This window comes from Topomyia yanbarensis, chromosome 3, assembly GCF_030247195.1.
Source record: "Topomyia yanbarensis strain Yona2022 chromosome 3, ASM3024719v1, whole genome shotgun sequence".
NCBI lineage: Eukaryota > Metazoa > Arthropoda > Insecta > Diptera > Culicidae > Topomyia > Topomyia yanbarensis.
This window is the reverse complement of record NC_080672.1, coordinates 132,173,147-132,194,183: the sequence shown is the minus strand read 5'-3', so window position 1 is coordinate 132,194,183 and position 21,037 is coordinate 132,173,147. Positions and strand designations below refer to the sequence as shown.

The 21,037-nt window shown below is 36.6% G+C and overlaps 1 protein-coding gene across 5 annotated transcripts in view; it reads left to right on the top strand.

Moving 5' to 3' along the window:
- The first annotated feature begins 207 nt into the window (after nucleotides 1–207).
- The window catches only part of LOC131688954 (uncharacterized), a 32,261-nt gene continuing 11,431 nt past the window's right edge, over nucleotides 208–21,037 (top strand). The window contains exons 1-3 of one of the 5 annotated variants that reach the window (XM_058973611.1): nucleotides 208–375; nucleotides 10,316–10,853; nucleotides 19,969–20,099. In XM_058973611.1, coding sequence (XP_058829594.1) covers nucleotides 10,709–10,853; nucleotides 19,969–20,099 — 276 coding nt within the window. In that variant the 5' untranslated portion in view covers nucleotides 208–375; nucleotides 10,316–10,708. Of the gene's footprint in view, nucleotides 376–424; nucleotides 443–494; nucleotides 936–1,029; nucleotides 1,048–10,315; nucleotides 10,854–19,968; nucleotides 20,100–21,037 lie in introns of those variants that run through there. The other 4 variants (XM_058973612.1, XM_058973609.1, XM_058973610.1 and 1 more) reach the window with 4 other exon arrangements.

The following is a 21,037-nucleotide window of genomic DNA, read 5'->3' as shown; positions in this document are numbered from 1 at the left end:
ACGTTTGCGCGCTTTTCTGTATTTGGTTGAACCAAGTCGCGCGGGGGATTGTAGTTTCTAAGCGTGTTGCGTCGGTACCTTGCCGAGTTATGTCTCCCCCTCTGGACAGTAGCAGCTCCGCGCAGTCTCGGCTGCCGGTTGGTGGCGTAACGCGTCGTTCGCGCAAAAATAGTATAGTATGTATAGTGAAAAACGAAAGTAAAGTTTAAGTCGTCATCGTTGTTCAGTTGCTAGTGGTCACCGGTTTGGTGTTGATGGAAAGACGCACCGCAACTTCAGAGATTTCACCTCTCAGACCGCTCGATCCACGGTTTATCACGCGTCGTAGTCTTGAGATGCTGAGTGCTATTTGCGATTCGAACTAGGTGTGTTTGTGTAAGTCTCTGTCTTACAATCAAAACACAAAAAATAAAATCTGCCCGGTTCGCCAGAGACGGTGGCGGTGAGTTGAGGACGATATTGAGTGATAAATAAATTACAGCGCCATCGGTGACTTCCAACCGTCGCCCCGAAGACGACGAAACTTGTTTACCCCCACGGAGTGACACCATCTCAAAGTGCTGCAGAGGACTCTCGGATGCTGACTCTGATGGCTAATAGGAGTGGCTCTCCGAATGGCGGTGGCCTTCCTTGCCCTCTGATTGCTGGCTGTGACTGCGAACGATAAAAAATAGCTGCTAATTCGATCAGTATCGGTTAGTGATTTGCCACAGAAGGAAGTGCGTTTCGGCAGATCTTAATAGCTTTTCCGCTATTCCGCGAGTTGTGCATATAGTTGAAAGCAAAAGTAGCTAGGGCGTGAAGATCTTAGTTCCTGTGTGTTTCGCAGCTTCAGCTTCAGGTTGGCCTTGATAGGAGTGGTGCTCCGGCGCCAAGTTATAAACTACCCGAACGAATACGTGCCAGTGGAAAACGCCACCGCTGTGTTACATCAAGTGATTTGCACCAGCATTTACATAATTGCTCACTGATGTTCCAATCGCACCGACAGAAGAAATTAAGTGGTTTTAGGTGTCTTATGCATGCATGCATGTTGCCGTATATGATGTTAGCATCAGGTGTACCTACTATTGTTAAACAATTGTTTTTATTGTTCATATGCACATATAAATGCTAGTTATGTTTATGCTAAAGCTTAACAAAATGCTTTGATCCCGGTACTGCGTGAATAACATCATCAATTTGACTCGTCGGTTACATAAAACGTGACTGCAGTTGAAGCTAGAAATTAATATAATGTTAATTATGTCGCTTTTCGTAGGGTTTTTACGTAGTGATTACTTCATAATTCTATAGACTGCTGTAAAAGCTAATAGGCAATGCTAGGGATACAATCGGAGTTGCGTGGCTGCACTTGTTCATTTTGATTCAAATATATTCAGTCAACGAAATAATAGTACGGATGACCTAAAATCTACAGCTGATTTTTTAATCTGAATAAAAGTTACAGCTAAAAAAATTATTTGCGTGTTGCTTAATCAAGGATTTTAATGGATTGCCTTGTACGCAGCTCGCCTGAGTTCGTTTCCCAACTCCGCACATAGCGTGAGAAATTTTTGTAAAGAGATTTTTTTAACTCGAAAAAAGATGCAAATGACCTTGAGGTTAGAACCTCTATAATCAAAAAAAGAATCTGGTAAATCGGCTTGACCGCCCAGATAGACACTAAATCGAGTTTCTTTGTTTTAAATTTGATATTTTTTTAAAACTAGGGGATTACACATTAAAACATTTTTTTACAAAAAAACTTGGAGAATTTAAAGCTATCTTAAAACTAGCGGCACATATCGATATGCAAGAGGGGATAATATAATTTTATCAAGATTAGGAAAATCGATTAGAGCTACTTTTATGAGTAGTAATAGAGTTTAGCATGTTTTAGTAAGAAAATTATTGGAGCAATTGGTTAAACTAAGAGTGACAATTTAACTACCGCTATAATACTAGCAATACGTTTCGATAGGGAGGGGATAATTGAATTTGTGAAGATTAAGGGGATCGATTAGAAATATTTTTATGAGTTGTAATACAGATGGGCCTTTTAAACGAGATTATTGAATTTAGCGATCAACACTAGATAAACACATGGAGGATTCAATAAGATATTCAGTGGACTGGGCACAGTCTTTCAAAACGTCGTTTTAGTGCTCAAAATTAATAGCGTCTAAGCCGTTAACTTTAGGAGTATAGCTTGTTTAGAAAAGTTCCTGCCTTTATGATTTAAAATCTACAGGAATATATTGTTCAGTAATTAATTCATCCATAGGTGATATACGAAATTCATTTCCTGAATTAATTAAAATAGAAAGTTTGTGTCTTCGGCAAAGTTGTAGAAAATATTACTATAATAGAAATTGCTGAAGACACCATATATCTAACATAAATAGTTTTCGAGTTATTGAACATGTTATATGGAAGACCCCTTAAAATTAGTTTTTTATAACTTTTTCAAATTATTCTACGTTCTTGGAATCTTTCACAAAATTGTTTGCGACGTTGAATCACATATTTTTGCGGAACAAAATAACTTCCTATCTGTTGTACTTTTTTCACTTTTTTCTACGCGAAATTAATAATAAAAATGATTCTTTTAAATTGAATTATTACGACTACACCTTCCATTGAGCTACCTTGATCCCTATCCTTTTGCTGTCGAAATACTAACCCGTGTGACTAAATTCGCTGTCAAGGAAGATTGATAGTATCAAACGAGGACGTGTTTACATTTTTTAGAAAATCAATTAAAAAACCTTTAGAAGTTTCAAGATTGATCCTTTATATTGTTATATTTAGGATGATGATAGGTTTATGGAATAAAAAGAGAATTTTATTCTTCATTCTATGATCCCAATGTATACGTATGTTCATGCCCCAAAGAGTGCTCATCGATGTTTCTATCGTTAATCCGTCAACGAACTGGCGTCAGTAATTACGTTTTTTGGTTTGCATCAATCTCTTTATTCGCGTATTGTTGATAGATAGCCCGTCGTCCTGGAAGGTCTTATATTCGACGGCTTTCTCTACGAACACTTCTGAGCGCTCTTTGCCCCACCATGGGTAGGGAGACCGCCGTGAGAGTTCGCGACTGGTACGCGTTTAGTCTGAGTTGAATCGCAGTTAATTTCGATTGGCAGATGGTCGTTGCCGTAGGGATCAGGGATTACCTTTGACGTACAATCTACCTGCAGCGAGTCCAGTAGGGAGATAAGTCTAAAGCACTCGGGCGCGCTGAGAGAGCGGGAATCTGTGTCACCCGTTTTCAAATTGATCATATTGAAGTTGTTGCAAAGCTCGTGAAGTGAGGTAGATCGATTAACATCATGAAGCCAACTCTATGGCGTACCATTGGAGTTGAAATTATCTAAACCTAGCCTTGGTATGGGAGGAGTTTCGCAATATCGCAATGCCATCGGTGGCCAACTAAGGCTCTAGGGGGAATGTAGGTGGAAGCAATGCAAAGATGTATTAAATTCTAGTTTTGCAAGCGATAACTTCAATGCCTGGTGTCGAGGGGAGGTCGATTCGATTGAAAGAACCATTTATCCCCAAAACTACACCTCCGTTAGAGTCTTCTCAAACCAAACGTATAATATTGAAAGTGTGAAGTTGAGACCTATTTCTGAAGTAAGCAATGTTTCGCATAAAGCAAATGCATCGCCTTTTAAATTGTTTATCAAAGTTTTAAAAGAATCTATTTTCGAGATAATGCTACTACAATTCCATTGTAGTATAGTCATCAAACCCGTGACCTCGTTCAATAAATTAGCCATCGAAGGAAACAATCGCTGAGAGGAGGGGCAGTCAACTGCATCAATAATGTTTTGATTTCGGGGGAAAAACGCTTTCAACGCTCTGAGAGTCACTGTGCGAATGAGTTTGCCGTTGTTCTCCTGTTCGATTAAATTGCACTGTTTTCTCCTGGCTGTTGAGTTCTTGAAGTGTTGTAGGATAATAAACCCTTTTTCATCATATTTATATTGTCACCATTTGAAGCCGTTGGTTAGAGCAGCGTCTGTCATCTTTGTTCGACGCATTGAGTCAAATGGTAGAGCACGCGAAAGCGTAAGAATAGTTTCACACTTGAACGCATGGGACTCTATGTGCATGGCTAAGGCCGAACAACCTTTAATAAACGAGGACGATGCGCTAATATCGTTTCCTCTCTTCCGCTTGACAAAACTGAACACTCAGTATTCCATTTTCATCTCTTCTCGACAAGCACTACGCGCGGCATGCAAGTGTTAGGGCTCTACTTAAGTAATCAGTCGGACATCGTACTTTAGACGGCCAATATCGAGCCCGAAACCGGTCGAATCCCTTTTTTCGTTTGTGAGAGTTATTTTTACGAATATAAATTCTTCAAATGTTCTACCTACTTGAACAATTCTAAACTAGGAGCAGTTTCCATTGGTAGATTGTAAATTATGTATTTCCTAAAGGTTCATGAATGCTTAAATAAAGATTTTTGTTGCCAATAACCTTGAAGATTATTATATTTAAAAAACATAAGACTTTTTTGATCTAAATAGTCTTATCGTGTGTTAACCGGTTAGCAAGATTGTTCAATGCCTAAGAACCAAAAAGGTCGTATATTTGCTTCGTAGAAAACTTATTATTGAATACCCTGGGAATTCAATTGGGTAATGCAATGAAAATTAGTGGGCTACCTTTTACTACTGTTTCTGAGAACGACGAATTGCTCTGGGCTAGAAAAATCAAACCACGATATTTTTAATTTGGATGTTTTGCGATATATAAAATATCAAATTTAAGGAATAATAAAGCAAAAAATTATGCCGCATGATACCACCTAACCGTTAATTATGACAAGATACCAGATCAGTCCAAAAAAGGTTGAACTGTTTCACCATATTGACAAATTACCTTCAAAACAGGGAATGTTAGGACAAATTTCGACGATTTTCGTTTTATTATAAAAGTTTTAACTTTAGGATCATTCGTGTCTCTCTCCTCTCGAAATTACATTTTGGATTTGACCCTTCAAAAATCCTGTTCAGGGAGTTGGCAGAATTCGATCTTGTTAATTTTTAAGAAGCTCTTGACACAGGATACGTAGCATGGATACGGGTCTTGGTCTAGTCTAGTCTAGTCTATACATACGCAGCCAATATATGTAGGGATCCTGGAAAGTTGCAGACGTTTCCTACAATTTGTCTTATCAATTTTAATGTTTGTGGTATATATGGTATGTGACACAAACATTAAAGCGGCCAGGCCAACTGTGCAGCGTACAAAGTGAAGATGATTCAAAATTATACGGCAATTAAATTTTTAAATGAAGAATTTAATCAACGAATTATTTGAAACCATGAATAAGGAAGAAACGTGGACAACCGTACCGACCGTTTCAATTTGATGGGGATTTGATATATCGTTGGAAATGGCTTGGCTAAGAGGGTTGTCACTCCTTTGCTCCTAGGTTCCTGGGGTGGGACAGAAGTATTCAGCCCTGTGCTAGCTAATGAGCCTAGGTTATAGCGCCTCTACTCGCTCTTTGAAAGGATAAAGAAAATTGGCGAAATCGGTTAATTATTAGTAATATAAATAATAAACGCCGAAAAAATACAAACCAACCAGGGTTGTTAAAACGATACATTTTCACGATAATTTATCGGCGTTACTCGTTAACGATAATGTATCGTCGCCTTCATCGTCATCGTCGATACTTGTATCGTCGTATTCATCGTCTTCGTCGTTTCATCGGTTATCGCGATACATTTTGCGTTACTTTCCCGTTTATTGGAGTTGAAGTTGATGCGGTTAACTTTAAATTGTTAAGGAATACCTATTGAAGGACATGTTGTTGGCAGCTGAAAATCAATAGTTTTGGACATTTTATATGCACAGCGGGGTGCGACGATGCGTCAAAATGAAATTTTTTCAACTTTTCGGGAAAGTGTTTTATATTGAAGGGAAAGTTGTTGGCAGTTGAAAATCCATAATTTTGGACATTTCAATATGCAGACGGGTTCGACGATGTGTCAAAATGAAATTTTTTCAACTTTTCGAGTAAGTTGGTGCACAGAAGAGTCCCAGCTGCACAGTGTTTCCAAGCGGCAAAAAGGTGATTAAAATTGTTTTGACCATGAAGAAAACAAATGTTGGGCTATTGTGTAATTAATAATTTTTAGCACGCAAAAACATATATTGAAAGATCTACTAAACCACTACTATTAGGCCATTCACAAATTACACTACACATTTAAGTGGTGTGGTGATTAACAGATTTTATTATAATTTTAATTTAAACTAGAAGATTTTGAATTTTAAAAAGGAGAATATACATATTTCCAATGTTTGATTTGCTTTTCTAGTTGGGAAGCTTTTAGCTCCTCCGTTTCTTCTCTCCACTATGTAACAAGACGCTACATGCTTCCTTCTTTTACCCTTAAATATGTAGTGTAATTTATGAACGGCCTCATAATAGAGTTTTAGTCGTTTTTTGAATACAGTGAAGACCCGTTTTTATCAGCCCCTTGGAGAATTTTAGGCTGATAAAACGATGACATTGACAAAATCGGCTCATATTTTTTCTGGTCCTGTAGAGACGAATCGAAACAAAAACACCTGGACTAACATATTTTTTTTATTTCTTTTTAATAAACCGTAGCGGTTAAAATATTCATCTTTAGTCCCTAGACAAATCCTCATAACCCGTTCTGATCATTTAGTAAAAATTTCCCTTAAGGAGGTCTTACAGTAGAGTGTTATTATTTTTATATATTTTGCATTTCTAAGATAAGAAAAATATGCTAAAGAAGGAATTTACTCAAATTTGACTTAAACGTACACACCAAAAAAATATGAATTTTATCGTTGACGTAATTGCAAGCATGACATAATTTAATAAACCGTAATTCACGAAATGCCGAAATATAACCGCGCTCCGTTTAATTTTACATGAAACATATACTTTACATGCGCAATGACATAAAATTACACGTACTGCTATTCAGAACAATCGCCATATGTGGCGTAAAATTACATGATTATCGAAATTCAACGACTAGTAAAATTAAAATGAAACGTAAAAGTAAGTCATTTTTAATGCTCGTATATGTCAGGGTCAAGAGACGTAAATTTACACGATTTTTTCTAGGTGTGTAGGTTAGAGCCCACCAAACGATTTTAATCGTGTTTGTTTTACAGATTCGTATTGGTATTCGTCTGCGGAAATTTGCGGCTTCCTTTCCAAAATATTGCTTTTTGGACACTAAATCATTTCATAACTTCTAAGTTGTAAGAGATACAAATAAACTTACATTAAAAAAATTCTGTATTTTCTTAAGCTGAACAAAATCTTGGAACATTTTGAAATTTTTCAAAATTACCAGCAAAAGTATTTTGATAAAAGCAATTTTCAGGGGTATATCAAAGAAATCTCAACAAATGTAAATTAAAATCGACAGATAGACACATAGTCTCTTCAGCGAAGTTAATGCTTAAGATATTCTCAACAACTTTGCCAAATAAAGTTTTTTTTTTATTTTCCTAAATGACCAAACAAAAATTTGCTTCTCAGCTTTAGAGGGATTAATCACCCAACTAATACTTTTTGAATGCAAAAAAAATATAAATAAACTTTGCTGAAGACACTATAGCTAAAAAACGTTTTTCGTGGTTCAACGAATTTCTTTCGACTTTTTTCCACTTTGGAAACACGGTGTACTAGTGGATCCTCCTGTGAATTGAAAATGTCCAAAACTATCGATTTTCAATTGCCAACAACCTGCCCTTCAATATAAAAATTCGCAAAAAGTTGAAAATATTTGCATTTTGACGCACTGACGGTACATTGAAAATGCCCAAAACTATTGATTTTCACTTACCAATAACTTCTTCAATATAAAACTCTATTGATTTTTAATTGCCAACAACATGTCCTTCAATAGTTATTTATTTCTAAACAATTGAAAGTTAACCGTATCAACTTCAACTCCAATAAACGGGAAAGTAACGCAAAATGTATCGCGATAACCGCCGATGAATTATCGACGATGACGATGAATCCGACGATACATTATCGTTAACGGAGTTTCCGATGACGTTGACGGGTGGTTAACGTTATCGACGATGACGATTAATTATCGATTAACAACCCTGAACCAACAGACAACTCACCTTCGACAAAAATCCATACAGGATATAGACTTCTATGCTCCAATGGGCAGTACAGAATAATGAAATCAGAAACCTCACGCGGCGTTCTTTGCGTGTTGACAGAAAACAGAAATAACTGTTCCGTATGTTTCACAATTGGCCAAAACGATACTAAAAATCGACTGAGAAGTCACTTCTATTTCAATTTGGTTCAAAACAACAATGGTAATTCCTCAAACAACCCCACAAACACGAAAGATACAAACGATAAGAAACCATAACCAGTAACATTAGGAAAATCCTCCAGAACTTTCCAAAACCGCGGCGAACGGCTTGGGACTGTGTACCACATTGAATATATTGAATACTGTCATAGTAGTACTTATAGGTTATTTCGGTGATACGGCGTCCTTCCCATAAACAACTTACAATATGTTGCGGAATCATCCTTATACCAACTCTAGCTCATAGTATACCGTCTGTTTCGACGTCTCGTTGCTCCCGTTTTTGCTGGAGTACCGCGTGTAGGTCTGCATTCGCCATCTAGTCCTCAGAAAAACCACGATATTTTTCGGTGTAGGTGAAAGGTGATTTTCAAACAACCAATTCATCTCTTTTCGCGATTCCAGCAATAAATTCCTGCCCAACCGCAATTGTCCTAGCAGTAGGTATTGAATTTGGTGTCGATCCTTCAACCGAATATGGTTAACAGGTGGATTTCCCGAAGGCACTGTCGCTCTGCCATCTTCACATGACGCACTGTGGCAGGGTAAATGTTGATAGGAACATGTGTGTTTCACCTTGTCAACAACTAGCGACGAGTATAGATAAAAAATTTATAATTTTACTATTTTCAACTTTTAATTGAAGAAATATCCCGAGGAAGAGAGATTTTCATTGTGTAGAAAAACATGAAAGCCGATTACGCAGCGATCGTGACCCTAGTTAGACCACACACTATACAGGAAATGGTGGAGATCTGCACCAGCTACGAAGAAACGAGGATGCTTCTGGACAGGCAACGCAGGATTCCAATTCCGGTAGTGTACATATAGTTGAGCTGGAGGAGATCTCGGCAGGCGGATTGGTCGACGGGCAAAATTCGTCGTTCGATGAAGAAGGAGCACATTCGCAACATGATGAGGCTGTCCATCTTACGCCCAGTTCCTTCCTGAAAAATTGTTAAGCTTGTTTATCGCTGTGTTTTGAAAAATGTTTAAATTTATTTTCCAAAACAACAAACACTTCAGATTCAAATTCAAAAAGAATGATATAAAGACATATTTGATTAGGCCAAATCTGCAAATGAAAGATTCGCTTTATTTACTTTCCCATCCGATTATTACTGCAAAAGATGATGCATTATCTAGCTTAATTTTTAATCGACATTTGACTCTGAAGCTACCAGTTATATTTTTCCAGTACAGCTAAAGTATACTTGCACTCAATGATCAAAACCAAAACCACGTTCATGAAAGCTATACGCAGCCGCACCCAATCATGTCTGGATCAGATACAACAAAAAAGTCTAGATCAGATAAAAAAACAAAGGCTTTGATTGATGTTTCATGTATACCCTCCAAACGACCCCAAACTCTTCTTGCCAATCATCGTCCGTTAAGATTTAGACTTCTTGGCAGTATAAATACATTCGCACCCATCATAACCGCCTGCGCACAAGATATGCAAATGAATTAGCGACATCCAAGATCCACCACGCGGCAAATCTTCATTTGAACAGAAATCAGTAAACAAAATATGAACTGAACGTCAATGTGATGATCGCAGCAAACGAAGATTCGTTTGAAAGGGTAAGACTAGTGCGAATGATATTTGTCTACGGAATTACATATTTATTACTTTTCGCATATTGATTTAAATACCAAATTAGCAGAATTATCTTCCTCAATGTCATCGCTAGTCAAGCACCGGCGACGGCGACATGTCGGCTTTGCCGTATTCGAGCGCGGTTGAATGGAATTACTTTGCGCTCGTGTGAAGTGGTTAGAGGCTTAGAGTAAAGCTAAGTAGAGGTTCGTCGTTTCTTTCGCCGAGTAGGTCTTTGCTACGCGCACTCCGCCAACAGTTGGTATTGGAACACGCAGTGAGCAGGTTTAGAAAAGACGAAGAAAATGCTAAATATCATGCAAATTGTTACAAACAATGAGTGAAAAACATATGATCTTCCATACAGGGGGAGCTTAGTGTGAACCTGCTGGTGATTCGGACGGTCGAATGAAAACGAACCTGATCTACCGGTTGCTGACGCGCAAACTTCAAAATATGCGCATGTGAATTTTCGAGATCGATAACAATTCGACGAACAGTGTGTGGTGGTGTAGTGACGCGTGAAATTTTGATGCCAAAAAAGCTTGTGGTGCCAGTCTGATAGTAGAAAAAGTTGAATTGTTGTATTTTAAGCCAGGGAACTGTCATAACTGCCATAGCAGAGTATATGCGGATAGTTTTCACACAGTTCGTTCCTGTCGTTGAACCGGTTCAGAGGAGTGACAGCTAGTGACCGTTTTTATGTAACTCGCAACGTTATTGAAGGAATTAGCGACGAAGAAGCTAGTCGATAGTGAAAATGCGTGAGAATATCTATCTGCTGATGGGGACAGCATGTGCCCTGCTATGTCTGCAAGTCGTTCGGACGGATTTAAGCGAGAACGATACGGATTATGACGAGGAAGGATTTTGGATCGGGCATGGACTAGGGAGCAGAAAAGAAGGTAAGAGTTCTATACAGGATAGCGTGAATGATCATTAAAAATGTGCGTAACGCACTGCTACGACGGCATGATGAAAATATCATCCTTTTACGGCTCTACTGACATCCTTTCCCGGGTTCTTGTGGAGATGAGATGACATTTGCGGTATTTGTAATCACATGTGCCAAAATAACAATCCTTGATGAGAATAATAAGGTCAAGGTGTCTTCCTAAAAATATATTTCTTTTCTATGATATATAAAACGAATTAAAAATGATCGGTGTTAAGTCAGCCCGGACTAAGTGACAAAATATTGATTTCGAGAAAAACGAGTTTAACATTTGAATCGCAGCATCCTTTACATTATCATTGGAAAATTATTTTTGCCATAATTCTTGTTTTTTGTAAAAATCAAATATAGCTGACGATATTCTTTATCCAGTGCTATCATTATCTCATTTTTTGATGTTTTGCGACGTAGTCCGGTCGGACTTAACACCGACCAAATTAAGTGCGTTAGGAAAGTACAAAGAACTTTCGTTAAATTTAGTCAATTTAATATCTGAAGCTAATCAACCATTTATAGATACAGCTAGAACTTGAGTAATGGAAATCTGTGTCATAGTTGAAATAGTTGAAAAATATAAAGTGATAAAATCTCATACTCCTACATCGCTATTTGGCGGAATTTAGTTTAACCAGTAAAAAACAGTTTACTATGCATTTTATTTATGTGCAAAGATTTTACTAGACAGCATATAGAAGATACTCATCATCATCTTAGTACCTACAAAAGTTAATTGTTTAAAAAATAATCATAATTCTAAAGATAGTCAAATATGCATTCATATTCGCACGAAACACATATTTTTTAAAAATCAATGGAGGTTTCTATAATGGATAACACTGTTGCTACAGGGCTTTTTATGTTCAGGACTAAGTTCGATTTTCTCCTTTCGAAACAACGACCATTTGAATCAAAGATGATGAATTTGGACTCGTAGACAAATTTTACGATCTTTCCAATATTCCGATATAGTGATTCTGTGTTGTTTAGTTATTAAAAACTTATCTTTAGCTCTTCTCATTGGTGAGCGACTTCTTGCTCAGAACACAGGCATTGTAATTGTCTCTGTTCTCCATACATTACGAACCGTACCACAGCAGACTTATACTTCAATGCTCTGATTCAGTTTAAGAGTCCTGATTGTTAGATTGTAACGTCAGCTATATTTTGAAGCCATACACACTAGACTGGTTCATTATTTTGGTATCGATTGGTTGTGTCATCGGACCCTCCAAAAATTTCAAAGTTTTTATGGAAGTTTGTATGGAAAATCGGTTAACATTGAAAATAAATTCTTAAAAAACCACCTTATTATTCAATTAATCAGAACACTATATATTTATAAAGGTATTCTTCTACTGAACACATTCGGAGAACAATGCAAGTTTATGAAAATTCGTTTAGAAAAGTTATTAACAAAAGAACCATAGCAACCCTGTTTGAATAGCTACATCGTTATACCAGTGTAAACTAGACTTGCCACCCACCGCGTATGGCAGATACAGGGTTGCTATGGTTACTAATCAAATCCACTTGTTTTGAAGTCATACTGCTTCTTTAGTAAATAACTTTTCTCAGCGAATCTTCATAAACTTGCAATGTTCTCCGAATGTGTTCAGTAGTAGAATATCTTTAGAAATATATAGTGTTCTGATTAATTGAATAATGAGGTGATTTTTTAAGAATTCATTTTCAATGTTAACCGATTTTCCATACAAACTTCCATATAAACTTTGAAATTTTTGGAGGGTCAGTAGACACAACCAATCGGTACCAAAATTTGCACAATTACTAAGGACCGTAAAAGGAATCAGAAAAGCCTGGTGGAGCTAAAAGTCAAAAATTAAAACAGTCTAATAAACACTCATTCGCACCACTCCATGGTAGCGCTGGGCGACGATTTGCAAAAGTCTACGGTTTTTTATGCTTTAAAAATTCAAACCATCATTTTTTTGCAATGGAATTATGCTCACCTATGAGATCTATCTGAGTGTTACAAAAATAATCTGACAACTGCGCAGATGTAAGCCGCTGAATGATAGTTGATGGAATTGGGCCCCAAACGCTCATTTTACCCAAAAGTGGTGAGCGACCCCAACCAAAAATTCATTCCATAAAATGGAAGCCTCAAGCTTTCCAAACCACATACCTGTAATTTTTTACTTTTATTTGTTACCTCAATATCGGTTTTTCTATTATTATATTTTTGTTTTGAGGATGGCAAAAAATGAAACACGTTGTATCTCCTTTCTAAAAAAAAACGAATCAGATCCAGCTGTCAAAATTACTGTTTTTGAATTCCACAAATATGTATGACAGTTAGAAAGTCTTACGATTTTCTGAGAAATCGATGGAGTCCAAATTCCCCCCGATCTTAGTAGCCCCGGGCTCCCCTATTTCATAGATGTTTAAGAAACAGTGCAGCACTTTATTCTGAGAAATTTAGTTATAGATAATATAACTCCACCCAATTTTTTTCAAAAATAGTGCGGCTCGGGGCGGGCATATCGTAGTTGGTAGTTGGTTCGATTCCCAACCCCGCACATATGGTTATAGATTTTGCTAACCTGAAATAAGACGCGAATTACCCTAATTTGAAAATCTCTTTAATCGAATAAAAAAAATAGTGCGACCCTCTCCTTAATAGAGCTAAAATTGGCTTATTATTTTATATTGATTTAAGCAGAATCTTTGGGTTTAACGCGAGCAAGCTAGCTGTTCTCGCTGGTGCGATGTCCAATACCAAATGATTCCATATTTTTCTCCACCCGTCATAAGTAAAAACGCCAAACTGCTCTGTCAACAAGTTGTTGGATAACCCCTACCCCTCGGACTAGAATTTCTCTTACAGAGAAGATTGACGTTTTCCTTTCAACTGTCACGACGCACAGTGGCGGGTCTTCAAACAAAAGTCGGACAAAACCTCAAATGTTACCTAATTTGGCTGAAAATCACAATTTAAGCTAATTTTGAGGTGCTGAGCTCCTTTTTGATGTCAAAAGTCGTAAAATATTGAATGCATTTTTCCATACAGTGTCGTTGAACCTTTCTTATAACTATGATCCCGTTTTCATGATAGATTTTCCGTTACTGTTCACCAATGTCAGCAATACCATAAAAATGAAGAACATTACTTTAAATCCATTGTATAACGTGTTGGTTTACTGTAAATTGCCTAACTATTTTACACAAAACACCATGCGCCTCCATATCAGCAACAAAGCTTCAAAATCTCCTTAAACCTTTTTGCGCACCTAGGCGCAGAACGAGACCATGATATTCGAAAAGTAGAGGTTATTTCCCATAGAATGTATACTATGTGACCGTTCCGAAATGATTCCGAAATTTGTACAGAATACATTAGTGAAAAAAGTATTTTTGATCTGACCACCTCAAACATATTTAAACGAAAAAGTCATAGTCCCAAGCAAATTTATCAAATGTATTTTTTTCACTAACCAAGTCCTTTCGTTCTACTACACAATGAAACTAGTTTTGCTAAAATCGGACCAAAATCAAAAGATCGACATGCATTTGAAGTGAACAGAGCAATGGTGGTTTCGGAAATGAAAATCATTAAAAAGTCCGGACTTTGCTACAATTAACCTCATGTTAAAAATCATGTTCTTATCCAATGATCATAAAATTTTGAATATAAATCATTCAATACATGAGAAATTTAGGAAATATATAAAATATCAACATTTCAAAAATAAATTTTTGAGGTTTTGGCCAGCCTCCAGCCACTGTGCGACGCTACACTGACAGTTATATATTTGAAGGAGGTCTCACTTCGCTGTTGCCAAATGCGTTGTGGAAAACGACGTTACAATAAAGAACATTGTGACTATTTGAAAAATATTTATTTGGATCAAACTTGTTTCAAGTCTTTTATAACCAAAATTCGTAGTTTGTTCAATAACAACGATTTTGATTGAAATAAATCTGACCGAATATTCTGCCTGCTCATTAGCACTAGAATAAATTGTCATAATTGGTTTGTTTCAATTGGATGTTGATTGCTAATAAATCACTTATTGTCAATCAATGACTCAATAACATTCTCTCAGTTTGTGCTCTTAGATTATGCACACAGGTGGATCTTGATGTTGCAATTATAAGAAGCATGTTAGTCGCTTTCTGATTACAAATTGATGTCTATGGAAGTGTACACACGTCTCGAAGAAATAGCAGGAAGACATCAATTGGCCGAACCGGAGAGCGACTAAAATGGTGTGACTAGTTACATCTATAAGTTAGTATGAGAATGTGGTCTTAGAATGCAATGATACGTTTCGATTATTGACCATGTAACGAAGCGTTGTCTCCCGTTCTTTTTTGGTGTTCATCGTGGAGAGATGATCAGATAGTAAGAAAATAAGAAAAGACACAGAATCAATCAACGGATAGATGATAACGTATGTTGCGGCACAGCCTTATTTATGGTTGCTCCCTTTGTTGTCATCCTTATCATCAACACAGTTAGTGAGCACAATCTCACTCCTCACACTCGCGATGGTGAGAAAAATACGGAATGCGAGTGGATAACATACATCCTCCGTGTTGCCAGGTTGCCAATCATAATTAGAATAATTTACTTTTAATTTTAAAGAAATATGTTTTATGCCTTGAATAAACTAGTTGTAGTCTAGCCACTGCTCTAGGCAGTCGGTCTTTAACCCGTCGTGGGCTTTAAGGAAAATTACCCGTCGTGGGCTTTAGTGGAAGATTTACCCGTCACCGGGCTTAGAAGAGTTTTCACCCGTCGCTGGGCTAAGCAAAATAATGTTGTACGAAGATAATTTGTGTTTATTTGTAACGGATTCCTAGAACATGTCGCGGCAACCTTGAAGTCTGCCAATGTTCATTAGTTCGCTACGATGGGAATTCCAGCTTCCGACGACCGATTAATCTTCGTACCTGGAACACAACGTAGGGTAGGTGCCTGACGAAATATTTGTGATATCAAATTTAGCCACCAAAAGCAACTCCGTAGCAAAGTATTGCAAAAGTTTGACATGAATGGGAAAACTGTCATGAATTTAAAGACGGAAAATTACAAACAAATTTATTTCTAAAACAAGAAGAAAGAGTCACAATGACATGATGTATCCTCATTTATGCGTCAGAAACGAGTGATGTTGAAATTATTGTGCTTAACCATATTTATAGATTCGTGTTAATTCGGTGATGCTTCTATTAAACAAGTTTTACGTAAATGACAAGATATCAGTAATCACACCGAAAACTGAAACTTACAGAAATAATAATCACTGTTTTGCTAAAAATTTGCCTGCTACACATAGTAGAAGAACGCTTTCCCTTAAGCTTGATTTAGTTTTGGTAAAACAAAAGCTCACAATTTTAATATTTCACTTCTTCCAGTTATTTTCACCCACATACTTTCATCAAAAGTTTAACATATAGGAACAATTCTAAATTCTTAGCAGCTTCCTTCAGCAGATTAAATAATTGAAATATATGTTAAACACTGCGCAGAAGTTGGCAAATTTATTGAAAACCTTGTAGAATATAAAAATATAAATCACTTTAAAAAAACTCCAAGAATACAATTGAATAAGGCCATAAGCATGTAAAAATGGCAACCTATAGGATTAACTAAATTAGTAGTTGATATTAGGGTTTCTCATATTTCCTAATCATCTGACAATATTACCGAACACATTGTTTGGAAGTACACAAAACTTATGAATGTATTTAGTTTCATATTTAAATCATTATGAAATTGATTGAGCGCTGAATTAGTGTGATGACGCAGAATAGGTAATTGTGCCTGGATAGAGTTGAACTGTTTCACCAAATCCACAAATCACCTGCCAATTCAGAAATTTCTGGGCAACTTTTGTTTTCTAAGACAGGTTTTTGATATGGAACTTTTTTTACCGATTCCGATTTGGTGTCTTCTACACCTTGTAATCGTGTAGTCCAGAGCACCTTGCATTTTTTAGCAACAGCAGTTTTTGAATTGTTTCAATAATAACCATTTAAAGTTTCACTCAGTTATCAGCGACCATCTCGCGTCATCATGATCAGTTCATTTATGCATTCGATATTTTAGCCCCTCCTGAAACAAAGCCCTGGCTACGAGCCTGGTGGCTAACTTCGTTGCTCAAGATCCAATCCTACCATTATCGATCAGTTGGATAAGGCATAAGATCCCTTCTTAGGCTACATTCAAACATGTCAACTGTTTGCGAAGCTTGAGAACCGGCGTAATTCTGTTAGGTCGGATTAGCATCCGACCTAACAGAATTTTCCGAACATGTGGAAAAAAATTGTTGATTTTCCACATTTTTAGCGTACTAGTCGTGGCGCTGACTGAATGTTGCATACTCAATAATCATATGGATACTATTTAACATGCTGATTATTTTTCGTATGATGTAAACAAAGTATCCGGTATTTGGTTTGGTTCAAACCAGTTTGATTGTTTTGTATTGTGATTGTATTGTATTGTTATCTTATATTACACAACCTTTTTTTCCTCCTTTCTTTCCATTTTCATCAGGCAATTGATGTGATAACATGGCATTACATAAATAGTGTAATAATGTAGGGTACGTACCGGTTGAGCCAATTTGTTCTGATTCATGATTCCAAATGAACTGTTTCTTAAGACTGTAAAAAGCAAGGAAATTGTACCGATGACGACATAGAAGTGTACGATAACGCAAGAGATGGCAGCATCAGTAGACAACGCTAAAACAGCAGTCTACTTTCGACCTCTGCCGGAGTCAGACTTTCAATCGAGCCAATTGTATGACAACTAGCAGCGTTTCGATCTAGTGTGCATTGTCTTGAAAACAAATGAACCATTGTATTTATTCTTACTATCATGAGTAAAGTCGACGAAACAGCTCTGTTTTGATACAACGGCGTGGTCGACTTTAAATTTTGTTAAATATGAATGAGAACCTTATGAAGGTAAAAATAGAACTTAGGCTTATGGATGTTCTTTACCTTCAGTATCATCATCTCCGCAATGCAGTATATTTATCATCACGTACCACTTCTGTTCTGAGCTAATTGCAGAATGCATATCGCAAAACGGAGAAGTAGAAACTGCTACACCTGATACTTGAAGAAACTTCGTTCCAGGTATTCCTTACGGTGCTCTTGTGGTTACGACGCTGCAGCGCGCTGGTCGAAAGACTTATTTCCTTCTACTTGACAATAAAACTTAAAGCTACTATTAAACAAACTGCATTATGCACCCACGAGGGTCAAATGCTTTGATGTGAATGTAATGCAAGCGCGTGTATTGCGTGGAACAAATCCCTAGTAATAAACCCTCTCAGTCTATGGTTACTAGGGCATTGCAAATTTTTTTTTTGAATTCTCAAAGGCCCCTCCTCTCATATTGTGACAAATGTCAAAGTAAGCTCAGATGCCCAATCTCACATCATTTGGACAATTTAAGACCACCGCTCAGTTCGCTTGAATTTTTTTAAATTGGTACTATGGGAAAATATGGATGAAAAATAATTAAATACTATAACTTGTTAAGTAGCAATCAGAAAATTACAATTTATACCTCTTTTGAAAGGAAATAATCTTAGTATTTAAATGGAGATACATTTGTTTTTAGGAAAATACGGGAAAGTAGGGTACTGGGTCATTTTGGCCCCAAAATCCCCTATTTTTAATGATTTTTCTGTTCCGTGATGCAAATCATACATATTTTGTAGTTTTTCTAATGTGAAAATATCTCAGAATTCGAACGGAACTCTTTTGACCTTAGTCCGAATACGAGAAGTTGGGGTTATAGGGCTTTTTGTCATTCATATTAAATTGTATCATTTTCTCATGCATATATCTCTAATATTCTTCAATCAATTTTTATAAAATGTAACTTGTTGAACGTGTAAAATTCTGAGGAATAAACCAAAAATAAAAACATTAGAGGTAAAATTCAGAAAAATCAAAATTTTTGATATTTACTCTACAAATCTCATTTTTCTTCATTATTTGTCCTAATACCTCAACTTCCCCTACTTTGCCAGGAATACAACTTTTCTCATGTGATCCCTAAGCATATTTTACACTAAAAGTGGTAAATTAAAAATGAGTTTTGTTGATAAATGGAGTTAATATGCGCGATTTTATGATAAAAATGTGAAATCGACACTATGTATGTCGGATAATTTGATGTTACTGAATTTTACTGGCAACGAATCTATTTTTGTTATAATCCTAAGGATTTTCTACGTTCAACAAGGTATAGTTTATGAGAATTGAGTGAAGAATAATAGAGATATATGCACGAGAAAATGATGAAGTTTAATATGAATGACAAAAGGCCTTTTAACCCCAACTTCTCGAATTCGGATAAATGTCAAAAAGGCTCCGATCGATTTTTGTTATTTTTTCACATTAGAAAAACTACGAAATATGTATGAATTGCATCGCGGAGCAGAAAAATCATTGAAAATGTGGGATTTTAGGGTCAAAATGACCCAGCACCCCACTTTTCCGTATTTTCCTAGAAACAAATATATCTCCATTCAAATACTAAGATTATTTTCTTTCAAATGAGGTATAAATTGTAATTTTCTGATTGCTACTTCAAAAGTTATAGCATTTAATGTATTTTTCCTCCATATTTTCCCATAGAACCGATTTCAAAAAATTTCAAGCGAAGTGGACGGTGGTCTAAAATTGTCCAAATGATGTGAAATTTGGCATCTGAGCTTACTTTGACATTTGTCACAATATGGGAGAGGGGGCCTTTGAAAATTAAGAAAATTTTTTTTTTGTAGTACCCTAATGGTTACTACCCACTCGCGCTACAAGTTTAACCAAATACAAATTTAAATTTGGTTTAACGCCAGCCCTAGATTAAAGGGAACATTTTTGAAAATTGTTCATTGTCTACAACTATATTAACTTTCAAAGTTTGTAAAAAAAAACAGAGAAGCGCGTGAAAATTACTGCTTTAGAATTAACAGCCCAAAGTCATTCTTTATACTTGGAATCCGACATTACCTAATCATACATGTATTATTTTAAAAATATTTTCTGATGTTGTTAATTTTAATTGTTTCCAGGTGATGAAATCCTCAAAGTGATGTATAAATCCGTTGGCCCGTTCAACGAACCACAGAACGTCACCATCGTGGAAAAATTCAACGCTGGCGAAGGCGAAAGTATTACCTTCACACAGTTCAACACATCGCGGGTAAGTCAGTGCAGAGCGGGATCAACCAATGCACATGAACATGAATAATAACTAATAATGATTATGTCGATGATAATGAGTATGCCGGAACCGAAAAAGCGGCAGTAAGATATGTTGATGAATAAAATGTGAAAAATAATGAGAAGCTGTAAAAACTGATTTCGCACAGATTGCTCAGTGAACATTCAGAAACTGCGATTGCCATCTACTGACAATTCCATTTGCACTTATAATTTTTTTTAGATTAGTTGCAAGGATTTATAATTTGATTTCTGGTGAGAAAGTCTGATTTTGTAATCATTTATCGGACAACTATTTTCTTTTGCAACAAATACTAAAAGCAGAAGCAAGACATATAGTCTGACGAAACGTATAAAACAAAACAATAAACGTACGTAATCCCATTGCTAAAAACTGGACTGATTGGGCGTGTTAAAACGGTTACTATAGCTAATGTGAAGAGTTTCGGACCACCGTTCATTAGCGCTGGCTACATATTTTTCCGCGTCACACATAGGCTGCCGGCCGGGTGTTGCTTGCTGAATCCACCATTACGAATGTGCACTGAAATAACATTGGTAAGAGTTATGACCGGCCGGCATCGGGAGTATTATTATATTCGGTATGGCAATAAGCCTATTTTGGCCCGATATTTATATCGTTCCTATCCTATGGATCAGTATAATAAGGAAAATCGCTTGATATTAGAGAAATACTCGTGTTTGAACGCAATAAAAACTCGAATTGAATTTCCAACCTACAATTTCAACGAATGCGTTGAATAAAGATGACAGACGCTGCTCTAAACAATAACTTCAAATGGGTAGGTTGATAATGGAAGCAGGGTGAAAATAGGCTCATTACCCTACATATAACAACGTACGTCTAACAGTAAAGTGCAATACACTCGCGACACTCGAGTAGCATGCTACTAGCCG